Source organism: Chironomus tepperi, unplaced genomic scaffold, assembly GCF_022539635.2.
Source record: "Chironomus tepperi strain 1889 unplaced genomic scaffold, CSIRO-AGI_Ctep_v1 contig_351, whole genome shotgun sequence".
NCBI lineage: Eukaryota > Metazoa > Arthropoda > Insecta > Diptera > Chironomidae > Chironomus > Chironomus tepperi.
The window spans coordinates 773,807-797,871 of record NW_027226473.1 but is presented as its reverse complement, the minus strand read 5'-3'; the positions used below and the strand labels follow the sequence as shown (position 1 = coordinate 797,871).

Here is a 24,065-nt window from a genome sequence, read left to right as displayed (position 1 = left end):
TGCGTAAAAAAATTTATTTAATTTTGCTTTTTCTTCCGAGTGATAAAACACCTTTTTTTTGGAGATGAAATTTCCGTTCTCGTTTTTGAAGGGAGCTTCCGGAGGACTGAACTTATTGCGTTGATGAAATTAATTTAGAAATTCTTTTTATCGCTGCTGTTTTTTATGACTGATGTGAATTTTTTTAGAAAAATTCATAAAATTTCTGTGAATTTCACGTGCGATACAAGGTTCAATTTGGAAGGTACATCGGATTTGAAGTTCATTTGTCCTTCGTACTCAAGCGACACATCATGACAACGAAGTTGCAAACGGATTTGTCACGATAGTTGTCGCTCGAGGTATTGACTCCTCCTCCAAGAGACACATTAGTGCCATGAGGCAATGTCATATGGCTGTCACATGACTGTCATTGTCGCGATGTGTCGCTCGGGTTCTCCCACTTTATGTCACTCAGAATTGTAGGAACTGGGAAGAATTTATGTTCAAGTTGATGGAAGAACTTGAAAAAATTTGAATTCAAGCTTTCTTCCTCGAATAAGTAGATGAATCAGAGATTGAAGCCGACTCAAATTTTGAATGCTGTCAAGTCGACTCAAGTTGACATTTCCATTCAAAATCCGAGTCCACTTCGGGCTCGGATCGAGTGGAGTCGAGGCAAGTCGACTTTTCCTTATAAAATCCGAGTCAACTTCGAACTCTGAGATAAATTAAATTAAGCATTAACACACATAAAGCTTTAACTATTTTTCTTAAACTTCTAATGGAATTTTATCAAAATATGTATAACATAGCTTAGAAATAAAATAACTTTTTTGAATAATAGCTGACTTAATGATAAATATTAACAGAATGTAGAGTAACAAACTTATTTGACTTATTTTAATTTAGTTTTAAGATCTTTGGAATGTTAAGTTTCAAAAATAATTTTGTCTTTTACATAAATCTTTGGGTTTCTGTCTTAAATAACATAAAAGTTCATCTGTTGCTTTTTAATGCTTAAAATTTGGGAATTATAATTCAGAATTTCTATTTGGTAGCCACACGAAAAAATCATTTAATATGGTTCTATTGAGTTTTAGACCGAAAATTGTAAATTAAAGCTAAATTTTTGATTTTTCATCGCTGAAAGGAACATAGCAATTTTTAAGAAATATCAGAGTTTAAATCGTCCTGAGCGACACAACATTAACATGACGTTGTAAATGCATTTGTCGTACGACGGTCATTTTGCACGTCATCACGCTCAAAATGCATAGAATATATATAATAAAATGCATAGGTTTTGGAAATGCACGGTTCAAATCAGAGGTCGAAGCCAATTTTAATTTACCATAATTAACTAAGAATTGATTGAATTTTGTATAAAATGTTATACTTCACAAGTGTTAGCAAAAAAAAATTATGCAAATTTTAATCGGTTCTTAGTAAATTATGGCAAATTCGAATTCAGAATCGTGAAGAATAATCATAATTAAGTTATAAGATTTAACTCAATTTTCCAACTCTAAGAAATATAATAAATTAAAACTTTGCACTAAGTAAGTAATTAAGCAAGTAACACTCTACAACAAGATGAACTTTATGTAATTTTCAACTGAATATAATTGAGTTTTTTTTTCATAAACTTTAAAAATTGATTTCATTTTCTTTGTTTTTGTTGACGATGCTGCGATTATATTTTTTTATTAATTTCTTTGTTTTATCTTTAATCTTATTAATCACTTTTCTTTTTATTATTTATTAATTTTATTAATTAAATGCTTAAATTAAATTAATTAAATTTGAAATTTTTTTCTCAATTATATGTTTATATAATTAATTAACAGGAGAGAGGATATAGAATTTTTTTTTAATTTATTTATTTTTTTATATAAATTAACTATGGTTGTTGTTTGTTTTATTTATATTATTTTTTTAATGTTAAGTACGAGGATATTAAAGGAAGAAAGAAGGATTAAATGCAAGACACTCATTAATATCGGTTTTTCTCATTTTTTTTTTTGCTTAAATATATTCATTTTTTGTTTTTGTTCTTTTTATACACAATTGTCTATAATTTATCCATTTTTTTTGAGAGGAACCATTCTCAATGAAAAGTTTTTTTTATATAAAAATGACGTAGATATTTTAATTTATTAAGCTGGAGGTTTACCGGTATCTACATTTTCATTGAATCTGTTTACTCTTGCTTTTACATGAACGCGAATTGAAAAAAATTGAGGAAATAAAATGTGACGATTCAAGGATTGGAAATACGTCACTCTGTTATTATATGTCAAATGTATTTAATGATAGTAAGTAAATGTCTAAAATATTTTTTATTGGTAAATGTTTCATTTACTAGTTTTAGAAAGCTCGAATCGATATTAGATTTTAATTGATCTAATACTGTACAACTTCGAAAATATTCAAAACTTCTTTGAGTAAATGATTTTTTTTTAATTATCTGTGCTTGAATCCTAAGTGGATGGTTTTTTAGTTGACTAGTTTCATGCATTTCTAGCAAATTGCAAAAATCGGTTAAATCAATTGGCGTCGGATTTGAAATCAAATCCGGTTAATCGGTTATTCGATCAGTAGTCCGACCACAGGTTTATAATTATATCCGGATAATCCGACCACAGACCGGAGAGGCTCTGGCATGATGTCTGACACAATTTCAGAGTCACGCCATTCGGATTTTGGATCGATTAACTGATTTGAGCTATTCAAGTCTAGTTTTAGGGACGACAAATCTCATTTAGATGAAATTATTCGTCCTTAGAACTAGACATGAAATTGAATATTTTCGAGATCGAGGCTTTCGGCTTTTTCGAATTTAAGGCTTTCCAGTTTCTGCCTCGAGATTGGCCAAGTTTTGATTCCGATCTCAATCTCAAAAACTCATCAAAACCGAGTCTTCAGTTCACCCTACACATAACTAGTCAAATAAAAACTATATCCACTCAAGATCGAATTGAAATAAATGTATATCAATACTTGAAACCGATTCTATATAACAATTTAATTTTCCAATCCTTGGACACATTTGAAAAAGGAAAGAAATTGCTCTAACAATTCATCACGATATTTATTGTTGAAGCAATTTCTCGTCCATTATTTTCTATACAAAGTCTTAAATATTTTTTATTAAATAAATACTATTAGAAATTTTTATTAAGTTGCTTACAATTTTTCGTCTTTTTTTGTTTGTTCGTTTTAACTCTATTTAATATATCTTTAAAGCTTGTCGATGATCTACTCGGAAGAAATTGAAACAATTTGAAGAGAGGATTGAATGTGGAGCTGTGAGACTGACTTGCTCTGTTGGGGCTGTCTAATCTTGAGCCTAGGCACACCAATGTACCGCGACACACAGTTTGGACAGCTCTGGTCTAACCAATCAGAGCAGTTTTATAGTTTAAATTGGTAATTTGCTAAGCACTTCAACAACCTCAAATAGCTTAATAGCAACAGCATACAATTGACAATCTAGACTCAGGTTCGACTTCCATCAAGAACAACTTGCTTAAAAAATGTCCTTTTTTCTACTTTACAATCAATTCTCAACTTTTATTGCGTATCAAAATAAAGATTTCAACACCTTCTGAGTAGACAATCTTGGGAGGTAAAAACTGAGAGGAAGCTTTACTTTTTCTACCATATAATAATTTCCATTTGATGAATTTGAAAAACTTATTGACTAGAATGTAAAAAGGCATTTTACCGAAATAAAAGTGATGACTAAAAAAAGAAATTGTTGCAAATTACGCATCAAAAAATAATTGGTGAAATTTCTACAGAAAGATCTAATTTAATTACATCAAAGAAAAGTATTCGTGTCCTTCCAAAAAAAGGACTCTAAATTAAGATTGAATACCTAGAGTTCAGAGTTTGAAGATGAATTGAATTTTGAATGAAGTCAAGTCAACTTGCATCTAGAAGAAACTTGAATTTTATATGGAAAAGTTAAGGATTTATATAAAATTTGAATCAACTTGAGGACTCAAGTAGACTTTTCCATACAGAATTCAAGTCAACTTGAGGACTCAAGTAGACTTTTCTATACAAAATTCAAGTCAACTTGAGGACTCAAGTAGACTTTTTCATACAAAAATTCGAATCAACTTGAGGACTCAAATCAACTTTACATACAAAAATTCAAGTCAACTTGAGGACTCAAGTAGACTTTTTCATACAAAAATTCGAATCAACTTGAGGACTCAAGTCAACTTTACATACAAAAATTCAAGTCAACTTGAGGACTCAAGTAGACTTTTTCATACAAAAATTCGAATCAACTTGAGGACTTAAGTCAACTTTTCATACAAAATCCAAGTCAACTTGAGTCCACTTCGAACTTTGCATCATCAAGTCAAGTCAACTTGAGTCAATTTCTCTATTCAAAATTCAAGTCAACTTCAAACTCTGTCTACAACAAATCAATTAATAACAGAAATTCTAACCTTCATGGGAGAAAAGAAAGTAAAATGGTTAGATAGACCCCTAAAGTGCTGTCTGCTAATGAGATCTTTATTTAATATCACAAACATTTCACTTTCATTTTTTTTATATGAAATTTTTTTTTCTTAAAAATTTCTTTTTAAGGCAGCACCAATGGCAGTAAATTAGCAAATGACATTTTATATATTTTTTTATATACTTTGTATGCATGCAAAATTTCCTCTCATTTTTATCATATTTATGAATAGTAGAATTTATATAGAGGGGGTGGTGGTGAGGCTGGACAGTAGCGTATCTTAATAATTCAATTTAGATGATAAAGTATAAATGATTTTTCTGTCGATTCTTTTTAATATTCTTTATGAATATGAGTATAGAAAAATTTAAATAGGGATAGAATAGATTCGAAGGGAATATTGAAGATAACGTTGGTAGAATAAGAAATTTACTCCAAATTAAAATTAAAAATTTGCGATTAAAAAGACGAAAAATATTGTTACTTAATAAAAAATTCTAATAGTACCTTAAATATCAGTAGGGATACGTAAATTTATTATTTCTGCTGTACAAACCATCGACGCCATCCTCAAGATTTCCGAATGATGTTGAGGGTGTATTAAGTAAGCCTGATGTGTTGATGATTCGATTTGGTCGACATTTCGGGATTTATAGATTTTTTTTGATGAGATTTGTAGATTTTCATACATCCAATTATTGACCCAAATGATGAATAAGTCCACATTAATGTAAAAAGAGAGGAAAAAAGAGAATAAAAATTAGTTTCAAATAGAAAATTAAGGAATTTTTGTAAATTTTGTAAGGTGTCGATTGGAATAAGCTAAAAATTTTGTATCGCGCAATATTAAATATGGGCTTAGCCGCAAATAACGTTCCATTTTTTTTCAAAATTTCAACGGAAAAAAATAATTTTTTTCAAAAACAGAATACTCATTTTGTTAATTAAACTAATTTAAAGCATGATTTGCTTCCGTAGAGTAATCTAATCTTAAAAAGGAACATAAACTCTTTATGCTCCCACAATTTAAATCATAATAAACACATAAATTTAGCAATTTTTATTAAATTTTCTGAAAAATTTTAAAAATGGAACAAAATTTCACACTCAGTAATTGAGATATTTTTTGAATTTTTGCATTAATTAAAGCACTAATCATAGCAAATTATATGCCAAAATGTTGGTTTTATGAATTTCTACAATTATAACTATGAAAAGTGATCCTAAAAAGTCCAACTAAGGAGAAAAATGCCTTTAACTTCAAATTACTGAGTGTGAATTTCTAAACGGCCATGCCCATATGTAAAATTTAAATCATATTTTGATACTAGTCTCTAGAATATCGTAATATTGATCTTAAATGATTTTAATTATTTTAAGAAATTTCAAAGTCTATTGAATTTGATATTGTAAAATTTAAGGTTGTTTATAAGCTTATTTTAGGTATTTCATTTCTAAAATTTATTTAATATTGAATTGTACGGAATTATAGTTATAAATCTGCTCGAATTTTATATGGACTCGAGTTGAATAGAATCGACTTTTTACATAGAGTTGGCAGGACTTTAGCAGTCTGGGTTCCAAAAGTTCAAAAAAACGACTTTAGTGAAATCCGGCCAACTCTACTAAATTCGGGAAGACTTCAAACTCTGAAGAGGAATTCTCCAAGTTTAAATTTCATATTTTTAAATAAATTTAACTTGAAATTTAATTTATGGTGTAAAATTCTCAAATTCTTTCATTATTTAAGAAAAAACAAAAAAAAAAAAACAATTAAAAACTTTTGATGTTGATTTAAAATTTTCTTAAAGACGTTTTAACAGCTTCAACATTTTTTAATTTCTTGTTAACATCTAAGAAAATGAAAAAAAAAAAAAATATTTATATTCACGCCATTCTTATTTACATAGAGCTAGAATTAGTTGCACTTCGCTTGATGAATTCTAGAAAAAAAAAGTTGGAAGGCAGGTATAAAAAAAAATAAAAAAAAGACAGATTTCAGTTTTGTGAAAAAAAAAAAATCAATTTAAACTTACGAAACCCGAGTTAACATTTTTATTGATCGCTAAAAAAAAAATTAATACAATTCTGTTAATCTGAAAAAAAAAAATCGAAACTTTCAATTCAATTTCCGAAATTTCCTTAATTTTAAAGCTCATTTAGTTTTTAAAATGAAGATTTTAATTTTAATTGTTAATGAATTTTTAATTTTTTGTCAAAAAAAGTTTATAGTCCCGGTTTAGATTTCCCGAATGATACAATATAGAGAAAGAATCCTCATCGGCTATGGACCCCGTGTGGATTCTGATTAGCCATGTATCGTCCGGGATTTCTCTTAATAAATGATTTTCTTGTAATGCGCATTAAATTTATGTTTTATTTCATTCTAATCACTAAGTAGTATTTGGAGTTCTAATAAAGTTCAGCTCAGACACTCAATAGAAAATTAGAATTTGTAAAAGTTGAAAAAATTTAACAATTTGTGCATTTTTTGATTGAAATTTAAAAAATTTTAATTGTAAAAAATTTGAAAATTAAAATTAAAAAATTGAATTTTTAAATTTTCTTTATATTAATTTAAAAATATTATAAGGAATTTAAAGTTTTTAAAAATATATAAAAATCAATATTTCAAAAATTTTAAAATTTAGCAATTCTTTTAAACAAACTATCTTAAGATTTATTACAATTTTCTGATGAGTGTCTAGACTTAGTTATCAAATTAATCAGCTAAACGCAATTTATGAATTGAAAGTTTTATATTTAAAAAAAAAAAAATTTTGTTTGTTTATTTCTCTACTTGAACTTCAATAATTCCATAAAACTTTTATTATTGAGTAGATTATTATATATATGGAGTTTTGTAAATATTCAGAAGTTTAAAGTTACAGAAAAAAAGGTTACAAATATTTTCTAACATCAAATACCTTAGTTATTTCAAAGTTTCTAAATGACTCTATGAAGACTATTGGGTCATATTGTAATTAAGAAGCTTCACTACATTACATTTTGACATATTTTTTAAAACAATAATCTCCAATTAGGAAGAATAATTAGTTTTTTTTTGGTATTTTTCAGTTTTTTTAAAATTTTTTTGTATTTAATTCTGTCATAATTTATTGAATAAAAAAAATCATCTGCCATAAATTTGAAACTTAAGAAAATAAACACAAATATTTTCCATAACGGTCACCATATTTTTAAAAATTTATATTTCTGAGTCTCATAAAATGTAAGGACTTTTTTTTATCATTCCTGCACACAAATACAAAGCTAGTACTTTGACCAACATCCGCGCCATCTTTTGACAGGAATAATATTTTAAGGACTTCAAATGACAATTTTCTAAAAATTATTTTCCTCTTAATGAGAACAAATACTAATCGATTATATTGAATTATGTTTAAGCTTTTAAGCTTGCTTTTTTTATTATTTTAAAAATCTAATTTGATTAAAAATTTCACTCACTTAATAATTATTATGTTTTAAGGTGCACAAATATAATATTATTTAAGAGAGCTAATGAAGTAATTTTTAGATTGAAGAAGTGATTAAATCATGTGTGACTAAATCATTAAACTAAGGATATAAGGAAGTTTAATATTGATTTCAATTATTTATGAAAATTATGGTTGCTATCAGCTGTAATTAGCCGATAAGTTGCTGTACTATTCTTCCAGCATTACTGTGTCCCGACAGAGCCCGAAAATATCCCGATTTTTGAAGAACTTGAAAATTTAGAATTTTTTAAAGTGTAATGGATGTGTTGAAAATTTTTTTGGAACAAAAAAACACAAAACTCCGAGTTTCGGGTCGTGGGATTTGAAGTGGTTTAGATTTTTGTCTAGAAAATCCCACCAAATTGAGAATTTTTTTTCCAAAAACGATGCCCTGATCCCAAAATTAATCTTCCAATTCTCTAAAACTTAGAATTGCTTCCAAAAACAGTTCGATCTTTAGCTCAGTTCACTCAATTTTTTGGGATGAGAAAGTTTTCCTTTTGAAGATTCAAGTTCAAGCCCAAAATCAAGTCAAAGTTCAAAATATTGTCTATTCTGCAATTTTATGAATTTTTGGAACTTTTTTGCAAGTTTCTAACGTAATTTAAATAGTTCTTTGAATGACAAGACTCAAATTTGTCAGTAAAGACCTCTTTTGTGCTCCAATACTCGAAAATTGAAATTGGCATCACTGATTTAGAGTTTTATCAAGTTACAACCTTTTGTTACTCCAATATTAGACATATTTCCAGGATTAAAATCATACAAAATCACAATGTTTATGACAATATTCCAGATAGTGTCTAACCCTCTGATAGTGCCTAACCCTAAGCATATTGAACTTTCTCAGGAATATCATCTTCAAACTCCCTCACTTGAAGCTCCTCGATTATCTTCTTAAAGCATTACCAACATAGCATCAGGAAGAATGAAAAACCCAGAAGTAAACTTCTGTCACTGCGGAGAACTTTCAATCAAAATGATTTTCATGTTAGAATAAGCATTTCTGCATCAGAAAATGAGCTTTTTTCTGCAATCTACATTTTATGCATTTTTAAAAATCTCTCATGAGTACTTTTTTTTGCTCATATTTAAATAACAATGAAATCCAAAGCCATGTTTATTGAAGGAAGAGAAAAAAAAATTCAATCAAGTTTTTTTTTGCAGCATAAAAGGAGCACAAAATTCCGGAAAATATTTCTTTTTTTGCCAATTTTATGCAAATGTACATAAGGAGATGTATACAGCTTGTTTGTCATCATCGATGTTATGTGAATACGACGTGCTTCACTCAGTTTCAATCTCTTTTTGACATTCACATGAATTTCATTTATGCTCATTCATCTGTACCATCTCATTGATGTTTATGTCAATCATCATTTTTATTTGTAGTTCTTCGTACTTTTTGTACATCTTATTAAATGAAGATTTTCTCAGAGGCACGAGCCTTGTTGTGTTTGGGAAGGTCATAGAATTCAAACTGAAAGTCTGACATAATGGAAAAATCCAAGAGATCGAAGCATATGCTAAATATGATACTTTTTTCTGATTCATCCTTCAAGAAGTCGGAAATGTCTTAATTTTCAATTTTTCTCATTCTCATCTTGATGCCTTCTTTTGTATAAATATTGTAGCCTGGCGTCTGAGAGCTTTCTGTCTTCTTATTTTACTCAACCATCATCAAGCTCCGAAAGGTTCTGAAGGCGTTTTGTTCCGAATTTTCCTCTTTTACTTCTAGTGAAAAATTATGTTCATCTATTTTGTTAGTTCCAAAAAACTAAAAATTCTCACGAGTAAAAGAAAACTTTTTGGTGACATCAAGTGTTATTTAAAGATATTCTTAGACTATTTCAATTTGTCTTAAAAGTTTATCCATTTCTTGTTGTCAGAGACGTATTCAGGAGGATGAGTGGGGTGTGGTAGGGGGTTTGTTATGTTGCGATATTGAACCTCGCCTTCCTTTTTGTCAGTCTCTTGAATTTGCTGTGAGTTTGTGAGACAAAATTCCCAAACCAAACCTTCCCCGCATTCAGAGTTGCAAAAACAGGTGTCTGTGACAGGCACACGCAACACATGTGTCACATTCAAGTAAGACCTGCCAGAGGCATTGCAACTCTACATTATTACGACCCATGTAGATGCTCCCGAACTGGCAAAACTCATCGAAAGATAGAGCTGTCTACAGACATACTCTAAACGCAGCAATGGGTCCCTGTGTGCCCCATCCAATGAAATAAGTAAGTAAGCATGGATATACAACCTTCCCCAACCCCCTGACTCCACTTCTGCTCCATTCCATGTAAATGGGAAATACAAATAAACCAGCAATAATAATAACAAGAAGAGATAAGAAAGTGGATGGAAATTGATGTCAAGGTAGAATTTATTAAGTTTTTTTTTTTCTTTTACTTTTTCCGGTTGAAAAACTTTTTATTATGCATTTTTTTTTCTCACAAGTCATGAAAAATATCCTTTTGGAATTTTTAAATGTCTTGCAATTTGCAGTTAGCGTGCACATTATTTAACTTAATAAATTTCTGAGGTTATTTATTCAGTTTTTGAATTTAATAAAACTTTATTATTTCCCATGATGGCGATTAAAAATGCCCAAGATCATTACTCATTCTTTTGTGAATTTGTTTATAGTCAGTCAGAATTGTTAAGTGAGATGTTATTCTTTGTGATAGCAGACATGCGATGGAATTGAATTTGTCAACTCGATAATTATCTTGAGAAATCGATTCATTACTTTAAATTGGACAATCATTTCTTATTAGCGCAAATCGAGCAAAAATCCGGTTTCAGGCCAATGTGACTCTGGCTAAGTGTCGGATTCGATTTAGATCTGACTTCAAACCAAATCAGCGTGTGGCTTTGATTAGGTGTCGGATTCGATTTATATGCGTCACCTTGTCAGAGTCACACCGCCCTGGTTCCGACTCAAGGATCGATTAAATGGTTATGTCATTCAAAATCATAGTTCAAATACAGCAGAGCTCGAAGTCGACTCTGTACGGAGAAGTCCACTTGGAGCTTTGAAATCTACAATTATCATGTCTGTAAGGGAATGTTTGGATGTTCCGTAACGCTAATTAGGGATACGATGTGATGTATGGGATTGTTACAAACCATTAAATTTAAAGTCCAAAAACCCAATTTTTAGCGTTACGTAACTTCCGAATGCTCCCTTATGTTTCTATTACAAACTCATAATTCAAAAATTTCATTAAATTTGACACTAACTTTACACAAGTTCCTAACAATAAATGACAAAAGCGACAATCTACCGCAATTTTTCAAATTGAAAAAAACATTTTTTTATGCAATGCTGATCAATAAATTTTCCATTATTTTAAAGCTTCCTTAAGCTATCATATATTTTTTTATGTATTTTACTATAAAAAAACTATTTTTGATTTATTGGTAAAAAAAGTTATTTTCTTGTGTCCCAAATTAAGAATTATGAATAAAAACAGGTCATATTTCTTTATTAGCGTTATGAAATAGTAATAAATCATGTTCCATTCATATATAGTAATTATCCTTATCACATAGATAATTCATAATACACTGACTAAATCATAATTCGATTCATATTCAAATAAACAGCAAATATGAATCGATGATGTCGAAAGTTCAGTGTCCAATCAATAATAATTGTAATTCAGTAATTAGTTAATTATTTCTATAATAAATTGAACCAATTGCTTCAATGATTTATTTACTTCGGGGTCATTCACTAATGAGATCCATTAAAAATGGTGTTTTTTGACTCATTCTTAATATTTCTATACTGCCAATTAATGTTGGACGTCATAAGTGAATTACCTTTAAATTACCCGAACAGCACAATATAGTCGCTAAACGACAAAGTGCTGGTATGTTGCCATTACACCCAAAGGTGCTCTTAAAGCTGATTCCAATCAGAACTTGAAGTCGACTAGCATTTTGTGTGGTAAAATCCACACAAACTTTTAGTCAACTTCGAGCTGAACTCGCTTAAATTCGAGATGGAGTCGAGATGACTTTTCTATATGAAATTTAGGTCGACTTCAAGCTCTGATTGCAGCCCATGTTTAAGATGAGGAATATAATTTCCCAAATTGTGCTGTTCGGGTTAATGCCTTCAAAAGTTTAATGAACCATAATAATTTAATTTGATAAATGTGTTAAATTATTCAATTTCTATTTCTTCAAGTTGCCCGGTCGTTCACAAAAAAATAAAAAAAAAATCGTTCAGAATTTAGGAAAAGTTTCTTTAATTTCAGTTAGTCTTACAGCTAATAAATCATATCTTATAAACTATGAAAAAAAAAAATTGTTTTGTAAATATTTTGAATGCAATAATTTAAACAAAGATAAGTTCATAATCGTTACAATATTCAAGTCTAAGCTGAACTTATCAATCATTCTAAAGTGCAGAAGTACAGTATCGTTCAAAACTGTTTCCATGTTTTGAAAAATATTTTATTTTTGATTTATTTCCACTAAAACATGAGAAAGTCCCAACAAGTTATATATTGTTTTAAAGCTTGTACATTAAGCTATTCAAATATGCTAAAAAGTCTGGGAAAATATTTAGTTATAGTAGAAATTTTTGACAAAATGGCCGACATCACATGGAAACAGTTTTGAGCTAAAGAGAAACTTTTAATAATTTTAATACTAAAATGCACAATTATCAACAAATTTGTATATTTACTCAAAATACATTAAAAATGTGAACTTTTGATACATAAATCATAATATTATGTCCAGTAAAAACATCAAAATTATGAATTTTAGAGCAGTACAAATGTTCTGATTCATTTTGACAAAAATTTAATTATTGAAAGGTTTTAGAGGTTCCATTTGCAGCATAAGTAAATGAAAATAGCATGAATAAGACTTAAACATGCTTTAATTAACGTTAAAGGTCAGTTAAAAGCGAAAAATTTGAAAAAAGTTCATGGAAACATTTTGAAAAAATTCCTTCTTAACTAAAAGATTGAAATTTTTAATTATTTACAGCTATATGTTAAGCTTTTATTGCATATTCTGATAGCTTTTACGTTATTGAATACAACTATACCCAATTTATGTAGCACTCATAAAGATTTAACCATTTTTTCTGACAATTTCTATTGTCAGTTGCAGCCATCTTTGAAAATTTTTTGAAGCAATTTTAAAAATTTAATTTTTTTGCATAAATATCGATATTAGAAAGCTTAAGATGCTTAATTAATATTAATTTTTGAATTTGTAGGCTATTTTAGTCACTTCAATAAACATTAATGTGATATTTATGCAAAAAAATTAAATTTTTAAAATTGCTTCAAAAAATTTTCAAAGATGGCTGCAACTGACAATAGAAATTGTCAGAAAAAATGGTTAAATCTTTATGAGTGCTACATAAATTGGGTATAGTTGTATTCAATAACGTAAAAGCTATCAGAATATGCAATAAAAGCTTAACATATAGCTGTAAATAATTAAAAAATTTCAATCTTTTAGTTAAGAAGGAAATTTTTCAAAGTGTTTCCATGAACTTTTTTCAAATTTTTCGCTTTTAACTGACCTTTAACGTTAATTAAAGCATGTTTAAGTCTTATTCATGCTATTTTCATTTACTTATGCTGCAAATGGAACCTCTAAAACCTTTCAATAATTAAATTTTTGTCAAAATGAATCAGAACATTTGTACTGCTCTAAAATTCATAATTTTGATGTTTTTACTGGACATAATATTATGATTTATGTATCAAAAGTTCACATTTTTAATGTATTTTGAGTAAATATACAAATTTGTTGATAATTGTGCATTTTAGTATTAAAATTATTAAAAGTTTCTCTTTAGCTCAAAACTGTTTCCATGTGATGTCGGCCATTTTGTCAAAAATTTCTACTATAACTAAATATTTTCCCAGACTTTTTAGCATATTTGAATAACTTAATTTACAAGCTTTAATACAATATATAACTTGTTAGGACTTTCTCATGTTTTAGTGGAAATAGATCAAAAATAAAATATTTTTCAAAACATGGAAACAGTTTTGAACGATACTGTATTTACTATCATCAATTGTGAGTAATAATGTAAATGTTACAGATCTGGGAGAATTTACTAATATAATATTTGTCCCAATCTTAATAATTGAATTATTTATACAAATCTTATTAGTCAAGTATCAAGGATTCAATAAACTGCAATAAAATCTAATTGACAAAATTGTTGATTCCGAGCAGCACGTCAGTAGTTGTCTGAATGTCGTTACTAAGCAGTCTTGATGGCAAAACTTGATGGTGTCTTGAAGACTATATTAGGGTGTTCTGAATGGTGCAAGACATAAGGGTGACCTGAAGGCAACATGACGGCAAGACACGAGGGTGTCCTGAATGTTGCATGGCAGCAAGACATGATTGTGACCTGAATGCTGCTTGACAGCAAGACATGAGAGTGTCTTTAATGCTGCATGACAGCAAGACATAAGAGTGTCTTGAAGGCTACATGACGACTTTTTTAAACCAATTTTTACTTCCAACAATGAATTTTGCCATTGTGCTGTTCGGGTGACTTAACAATCTCATTCAAAAGAACATTTTTCATACATTGCCAAATCTTACGACATTAGATTTTATTGCATAAATATTGAAATCTAGTCAAACACGAAAAATATTTAATAAAAAGTATTTTATCTCAAGCTTTTTTTAAAGGATTATATTAATCGATAGTTTTTATGACGCGAATTATCAACTTAATTTTAATTGTATATTATGTTAAATAATAACCGAAATATCAGCAAACAAAAAAAAAGGAAATAAGAATGAATCATAAAACGTAAATTAATTCAAAGGTTTTCATTTAAAACGTGTGTAATTAAAAATTGTCATTTTTAAAAGTTTATGACGACAATGAAAAAAAGTAATTAGCGAAATAAATATTTTATCATCATATAGAAATTTAATATGGTTGATTGCGAACTCTCATTCTACCTCTATTTTGAACAAATTGGTTGTATTGTGGCAGGAAGAGTGCTGCTTTTGCTCTTCCATGTTCTTCCGCAACGCGAACGATTAATGGTTGATTTCCACCTTGTGGTATCACATTATTGAGTGATGCTATTGCTTCTTGAGCTTCCTCACGTTTACTATATCTATTTTATAGGGATGAAAGCAGGAAAAATAAAAATTTTTGTAGGCAATTCTTAAAATATTAAGGAAAATTTAATTTGTGTGACTTAATGTTATATACCCTTGCGTAATAAATAATACAATGTGTCTATTACAACTTTGTGATGACTGTTGTTGATTCATAATTGCTTTATAATTACAACTCATGCAAAATAAAACTTTTCATGTTAATTTACCGCTTATTAATTTGCAGACTAATGAAATTACCATATTATACTTTTCGTCACAGTACAATTAATGGCAATATTATTCAGTTATATGCTAAAACTAATAATTATAGGTATAAAAAGAACTTACCTAACGAAAGCTACGCCACGTGGTTGACCGGTCAATTTATCCCTAAGAATATTTTTCTGTACAATGTGTCCATATTTACCGAATATTACATCTAATTGTTGTTCAGTTATTGTACGCGGAAGATTTGTTATGTAGAGATTTGTTTCTCTTAGATCCTCGCCTTGTGGACGTGCGTATGATACTTTAAGTCGTTTACCGCGTATCGTATAGCCATTTAAGCATTTAATGGCACGTGTGGCTGACTCTTCGTTTACGAAATTGATGAATGCAAATCCATAACTGTAGCCAGTCTGTAAAAGTAGAAGAATGATAAATTACAGTCAGAAACATTCGAAATATTCTTTAATGACTTTGAAAAATCTTATGGAATTGAAATTTTAAATCTCATTATTACCATTAGCAATCGATTTTTCAAATAAACAATTAATTACTTAAAATTTGTGCACAAAAACATGATCAACGTACATATGCCATAAATTAAAAGCTTATAATAGAATCAATAGAAAGCAATCGCTTATTAAATGAGCTTTTCATTCATTCACATTCAATGGATTTGCTCTCTTGTTTATTTCTTATTTTTTGGCTCTGATGAGATACTGTCCATGAAACAACGTGACTGAATTCTTTGGGATTTTTGCGGAAGCAGAAGAGAGTCAAGTTACAAAAATAGACAAAATTCATTATATTTATTACGCAGAGTGCTTAGTAAAAAAGAGAATATGAGAAAAGAAGTGAAAATTAAGATGAAAAGAATTGAAGATCGCAATGAGATTACTGAATTTGTAAGTGTCGGGATGTAGCCAGGAGGGGGTGGGTGATGGTGTCGGTTCGGATGTCAAATTAACCTACCCCCTCTGCTTTTAGGAATTCTTCAATTTTGCTAAGATTTTTCGTGGAAAAATTTGAACTTTCCATCTCCTCCCTCAAAGCATATCTGACTACACCCCTGTCACCCCACCAACCAGTGAGAGACACAGAGGCCAAATAGAATGGTAGAAAAATTGATATTCAATATGTGACTTGAATAATTTCATATTTTTTTTTCTCTGGAAGTCAGTTTCATCCACGCACTCACATTAATGTCAATGTTACTATTGATTTTATATCCACTTTTCCCCTCATCATGTCTAATCTCCTTTTTTTCATTCTATTCGATATCAAACTTTTTTTTTGTTCTCTTGTTCTGATGATATACAATATACAATATGGATGGAATGACGACGAAACATTCACATGAGTAGATAGTGAGATGAGATAGTTAAGCCGATGAACATCAACAGCAATAGCAATAAACCTCTATCAATGACTAATCCTTGCGGCCAATTTAACATATTTACGTACATGCTACGATTTTTTTCTTTCTTCTTATGTCTTCTTTTCTTTTGTGATATTGCAAACACTTGCTGACTTAATCACTTATATACACATGCAAACACACGCATTTTGAAACTCATACAAATAAAATATAAATCGATGTACGTGAACAACAATAAATGACAACATTACGTATCAACAGCAGCAATGACACATGTATAGGGTTTCTGAAGTACAGTTCGATGGAATTTTTTTGCTACTTGTCATGGAATTTAGCTTGACAATGTGCACTGTTTTTGGAATTTTGATGACATTTAGCTGGATTCAGATTCGACGCAAGCCTCATTTTCCAAGAGTTTAACTAGAGTAGCGCAACAAAGTCGCTAGGAATCCGCTACGTCGCTGTGTCAATGACAAGACACGAGAGTAACATGACGACACCGTGTCGGCTATTAATGGAAAAACGAAATTTTCTAAATCGTGTCTCTTGGATCAGCTTCGTCACGACGTAGACAAAGCCTCAACTGAGCTTCATTGCTTAGTTAATCCAGTATTAAGCAAGTCGTATTTGACTTCATTCTTGACCAAGTCAATCACCAACCCCAAGCATATTTCCCAACTCAAAGCATGGATCACAATCAATTTGTCATTTTGAGTGAAAAAGAAGCAGTTCCGGCTAGAATATGTTCAAATCAGGCACTCTATACCACACACAAAACATTTGCCATAAGCTTTAACAATTTTTTTCGTTTTTGTCACTCCTTCAACTTTTTTTTCTTTCTTTCATTCTTTCTCCCCTCTTGTTATACACATACAGCACAGAACAAAAAAAAGTAGAAAAAAACGAAAGTGAAAAAGCAGTGAATGTCTTGCATTCATAATCACTTAAGCTCATGCTTGTTTCTGCTTCCTCCCTTGCATTTTTTTGTTCTTTCTTCTCTCACACCCTGTTTCATTCATTTTGTTCATTTGAAAAGCTTGAAGCTAAAGACATGAGATAAATTCTTTTTGTGACCTTTGCTTGTTGTGGATGCTCATCCGCCGCCAATCGAAAACGACTCAAAGTTAAAAATTTATTCATATCTTTTGTGGAATTTTAAAGAATAACTCAATAAGTTAATCTGATAGTTTAATTAAAAACTTTATTTTATTCGACGAAAGTGTGCAATTAGTTGTGGAGATGACAAACGAAAGGGGGAAGCAGAAGGAACGCAAAAAAAATTAATTATAAAACTGCCAACATTTTCTCTTTCATGAACATATTGAGTACTGACAAATCAATAAGTTGAAATTGAAAACGAGCAGGAAAAAGAATAAAATCGAGGATTATAAATTTTCACTTTTTTCATTGACTGGATTAGTTGTGTTTTGTGTAGTTGATATTTTAAGCTAGTGCTATTCAAACTATTCTACGTGACATTCTGTTGTGTCGTGATACAACTTTAAATGCCACAACACAATTTCAAGTGTCACGATACAATTTCAAGTGTCACGACAGAATCACAATCACGATCACTACACAATCACAAATGACACAGTCACGATAAAATCATAAATGACACAGTCACAACACAATCACACTTGTCACGATACGATGTCAAGTGTCACGAAACGATCTCAAGTGTCGCGAAACTTTTGGCGACACACTTATTACTTTAATTCTGGATGTTTTAGGAAAATGTTAACTAAAGAATGATCATCTTAAGAATCTAATTATCCTGCACTATTGCATGGTCCAGGGTATATCGATGCAGTGTACCTAGCCACAATTATTGTGGTTTTAACACGTCAATTGAGATTAATAACTAGAATAGTGAAAAGGCTCTAAATGGGGGCTTTATTAAGATCAGATTTGTGACACTGATCCACCTCGTGTCGTCCTACGTCCCTCTCCTTCGTTCCTTTAACATAATAAGTGAATGGTTCTTTTGTTGCTTCCACATTGCTTGAGCTTTTAACATTATTTTTTGAGACAATTTCAACTTCATCTCCATATGCTTCCCATCAATATTACACCAACGTCCTCCTCCAACTTCCTAATTCCAAATCGATCGCTTTCCATCGAAAAAATATAAAATTAAATTCATTATTCAGAAATAAAAAAATTCCTTTTCATCCTCACTCCGCCTACAGGTTTTACGTTTAATGTCAATTTAATTTTTTCGTGAATGATTTCCGTGTTTTCTTTTCCTTTTTATTCACTTTTCTTTTCTGTGTACAAAAGTCATGCTACAAATATTAAAGAGGAAGAAAAGGAAGAAATTTGTTGCTCATTTTATTTTGTTGTGAATTTTTTTTTTTACGTTCACAAATAATTGACGAAAGAAAAGCAAGAGGAAAAGCAATTGCCGTGGCATGTTTAGAAATTTTGCTTCAAATGAAGAAAGCTTTTCATTATGGTTGTAATTATACTATACAATAACACGACATAGTAAGAAGTAATTAAATAAAAATCATAGACTGTGAATAAATTTGAGACTAAAGCTTAGGGCGACAAGCGACTGTTGTTTGATGTTGAGAAGTCTAGGAGACAGTTGTTGTCATTTTTTTAGCTTGGGGATTAAGTAAATAAAGTGAGATATAGCATAGGAAATTATTTTAGGAAATTTATAGTGATAGCTATAAACATCTAATATTAAACTAAATGTTTTGTCTTACAGACTAACATTCAACCCACATAGTCACAGATTTCTCGACCCTCATGTGTCATATGACGTCATGAATGTGTATATTAGGTGCTTAAAGGATCTAGAATTGCCAATTCACTGAGATTTAAATTTTTATGGAAATATCTAAGAGAACCCAACATAATTTTTGGAAAACAATTGCTTATTTTAAATTTTTCAATAGGATGGAGCCGTTCGTTGTAGATGGCAAATGGTGGCGTGGACGGCCAAAGAACTTATGGAAAGTAGCTGTCGATCAGTAAGTATTGCATTCGGAATTGGGAATTGGCAAACGAAAGCTAGCGAAAGAGCTGGTTTTTGGCGACATCTAAGGGAGGTCATGGATCACATTTGATCTACACTTCAGAAGTAAGTACTTAAATATAGAGTCGTTCGCTTATTACGTGTCAAGAATGCAGCCACAAGTTTTTAAGAAGGAGGACTCAAAAGTTTTGATTTAAACAAAAGCAAGGCAAAACAATCAAATTTTCGAGCTTTTCCTGGCTGTTAAAGCCAGGCTTTGGGTCTAGGAGGGATGGAGGGGGTCACTTATGACGGAATATGCTTTGGGAAAGGGGATCAAGATCTATACAACCTTCAGAAGGGAACAATGTCAGAAGGAAGTAGCATACGTAAGCTTGTAAGCTTGTAACCTGGGAAAGAGCTGTGATTCGATAAGCATTTTTCGACCATTTCTACCTGCAAACAATGAAGATTTTGTTACAGAAATTGAAGATGGTGGGGGAGGCGGCTCAAAAATACGACTTGTAGCGTTACATAATAACTTAACAACCCCCATATAAAGGTGTAATGCAACATATTTACCATATCTTCATTTTCACTTCATTTCTATAGATTTTTAAATTATTTACAGTTTTATAAAGAACTATAAATTATTCATGGACTATTTTGATTTTGAACATAAGACACAATAGATTTTACCACATCATGGTTTGAACGATTTTAGGTTTTTGAAGCTTTTTCCCTGTTGGATAATTCTTTTATTGAATGCGGAAATTAATTTATTGTTTGCTCAAACCCTTTTTTCTCTTCCTCATCTATTCTTCGTAGTGTGTGGTAATGTGTAGACAAAAAAATCTATGCCATATTAAAGTTCAGGAACAATAAAAATATTCTATTCTACTAAGCATGTATATGTGCATTAGAAACCACAATTACCGCACTTTAGAGAAAGTTTATTTTATTGGGACAGTACTAAAAGCTTTTTTAGAGTTCGGTTTTTAGGTAGATAATTTTTGAGAAAGATTAAAATCTACAACAAGAGTCGGGAAAAAGCTTTAAAAATAAATATGGAAGGAAACATTAAAAAATGGAGAGAAAAGAGACATTAAAATGTGACAGATGGGTTTGGATATTTGAATAAACTTTGCTTATATTTGACAATTTTTTTTGAAAAAGGTAGCACAACAAATTAATCTCGATCTTTTGAATGAATGATGAACCAGAAACTTTCATCAAATGGCAATTTAAGAGGAGCTTTAAATAATATAACGACTTTGAAGATGTAAAAAATTAAAATCAATCCTGAGCAGCTCAACGTATTCACTAGGACACGGCTGTGTGACCATACAGGGGCATATTTAAAGGAATCAGAGCTCGAAATCGACTTGAATTTTATATGGAGTCGAGTCGACTGGAATCGACTTTTCCATACAATATCCGAGTCGATATAGAACGCTAATAGGGACCCTCTTAATCCCCTTTTTGGTAACAGTATTCGACTTGTCCACAATCCGTCCTAAATTACAAAGAAAATCCCAAAAAATTAAAAATTTGCCTGTCTACGCTCCGATCACCTTATTAACCGTAAGACGCGGTAATTTACCCGGACGGCTTCATGACACTTGATTTCGACCCATTTATAGACTGAAAACTCCAATTCCCCATATTGCTCAGCTCAGAAAAGCATCATGTAAGTTTTTAATCAGAACAAGCACAGCAGAAGATTTTTGCTATAATTTGCATAAATATTTTTAATTCAGTAAATTTTTTTAATTACTTTGGCATACACACAAACTTACACAATCACATTTACAAGTACTTTTTTGTTGTATTCAACAGAATGTTGTTCCGTGATCCTTAATTACATTTCTGCTGATTTTATTTAATTACAACTCGTGCTGAGTTATTAATTGTCGGTGTCATTAGTTTCAAAAGAGGCAAATTCATTGATTTTAGAACATTGTTTTATGGAGTATAATAGAATTGTTAATACTTAATAAAATTAATTTGTTTATATAAGAATAAGAATCAGCATTATTTGAAATTGACAAACTTATGTGTTTTTGCATTCTATTTATTTTCCTTCGATTCTGCATGCCATTGATTTTTTATTGAAGCCTTTTTTTGCATTTGTTTTTCTCGGTTATACTATAAATAGAATTAATTGGACTGTCTGTAAGCATTAGAAATGCTTTGATTTTCAAAACAATAATATATCTATAGTATAATATTATATTTCACGAATAAGCTCTTATCAACCGTTAAAGGCTTTATATTGTTTTAAATTATATGTTGCCAAACATGGTGTTGTGGTATTTAAGGTTTAAGATTTTTTAACCCAAAAGCTCAGGAAGAGGTGAAATTTTCGAGAATGAATCGTTTCGCAAGAATTTTATCCAAAAAGGATCCGAGAAGTTAGATACGTCCCTGTCAGAGCTCGAAGTTGAGTTGAATTGGGTCAGTTGATTCTAAGGCTCGTCCAAAAACTATTGGCCTGTATTTTCAGTTTTGGAGAAGCCCGGGACACTTTGTGAGGGCCTGCAGGTTTTAGACGACCCATAGTTGGTGCTAATTCACAAATCATTTGCTTTCCTACTCGATTCCAAGTCGGCTTTTCAGTTTGAATAACTGGAAGTCGACTTCGTCGTTCGGATGAATTCAAATCGACTTCAAATTCTGTTCAAACCATTAACATAGGATTAAAAATTCAAATTAATAGATTTCTTCAGATAGCATCCAACAAATCTTATTTCGCAATGTAATTTAACTAAGCACGTTTGTAATTTCCAAGTAAAATATAATCTCAAAAAATAAATCATGACAACTCAATTACACAATAAACATACAACAAAGAATTTGATAGTCAAAAAAGCTTGTTAGAAGATTATGAAGATAATAAAATTGTAAGATAAAAATGTAGTCATCTTATGTATAACAAAATATTTCCATACATCGGAATTTCCTTAATGGATTTCTCCGTCTTCTTTCTTTTTCTAGTATTTATATTAAGAAGAAAAAAAACAACGTTATTACCATTTTTACATAGCATATAATGGCTGTATCAAATTTAACCCCTTACTGCATATATGTATATCAGTGGTGGTTGACCTGTGTGGCGCGACACACTGGTGTGACGTTAATCAGTAGTGGACAACCTGTGTTGCGCGACACAGTGGTGTGACGTTAATCAGTGGTGGACAACTTGTGTGGTGCGACACACTGGTGTGACGTAAAAGAGACATTGAGGACTAGAATCTATAATCTCAATCAATGTAATGTTGAACAGATTTCGAAGAGTCGCTGTGTCCCGTGACACAAAAACAGCCTGCTTACTCCCGCCACATATTGTAAATCTACCAATACTCTTGACTTTACGTCTTAGTTCTTTTTTCCAAGTTGTACACACATTTTCATTTTCATGCCTGAATAATACACAACAACAAATAAACAGCAACAGACATACATGTAGCAGAATAACAAGAAGTTGTTACTGCCGGCATTTTTTTCTACACTTTAAGCAGAACTTCGACATAAAATTGTCTGATAGTTGGTTTCAGTGATTCTTTATGCTTTTATAATCAATATCAAATGTGTTAGATATTCATGTTGCTTAAGGCATGTTGTGTCGCATTTTGTTGTGAAGTCTAGAGCACCACTGTAAGTGTGATAATGTGAACGATTCCATTCAGTATAGAACAGAATAGACTCATCTAAAAAATGTATTTTCATTTGTTTATCGCTACCCAATCGTGTCATCCATCTTTATTTTATGCGAATATATAAATGTGTATGTCATTTGAGTGTCACATGTATTTTATTTAGAATTTTTACCTTTTTTCATGAATTATGGATCATATGTAAAGGTATAAAAGGATGAGAGAGACAAAAAAATCACAATTTTAAGGTTGACGAATAAACAAAAAAATTTATGAAATTTCTTTTAAGGATCGTAAATTTAACATTTTTTGTTCTCTCAATTTATTAAAATGCCATTGGTGTTTATGGACTTTTAAGGTGCTATATAAAAGAATGTGTGAAGGATAAGGGTTTTTTTTTTATTTTATGTATGCCGATATTTTATTATGTCGCATTTTCATATTTTATGATTTGAAATTGCGAAAAATATATCATGTGAAACAATATTTATGCTCGTTTTAAAATCACATTTATTGTGATTTCTAGAGCAAAGCATTAAAATGTTTAAACGTATCAATTAAGCTATTAAAAAAATTATAGATGCATCAGGTGTTTCGAAAAATTGATTATTTTAAAGGTATTAAATGTTCTTGAAGTTGAAGATCATGGTCAGTGTATCCTTGTCCTTACAACATTCAACAATTTAGGGAAATTCAAGATTAGTAGAAATTTTGAGCACGATTGTAGGAACTAGAGATAATTTTGAAGAATTAACAC

At 30.3% G+C, this 24,065-nt stretch overlaps 1 protein-coding gene across 2 annotated transcripts in view; it reads right to left on the bottom strand.

The window, feature by feature from the left end:
• Positions 1–4,231: 4,231 nt before the first annotated feature.
• LOC139094155 (protein sex-lethal-like) overlaps positions 4,232–24,065 on the bottom strand; it is a 38,125-nt gene continuing 18,291 nt past the window's right edge. For both annotated transcript variants that reach the window (XM_070645100.1, XM_070645101.1), the window contains exons 4-6: positions 15,430–15,719; positions 14,935–15,095; positions 4,232–5,072 (exon numbers count right to left, since the gene is read on the bottom strand). In XM_070645100.1, coding sequence (XP_070501201.1) covers positions 4,978–5,072; positions 14,935–15,095; positions 15,430–15,719 — 546 coding nt within the window. In that variant the 3' untranslated portion in view covers positions 4,232–4,977. The remainder of the gene's footprint in view (positions 5,073–14,934; positions 15,096–15,429; positions 15,720–24,065) is intronic.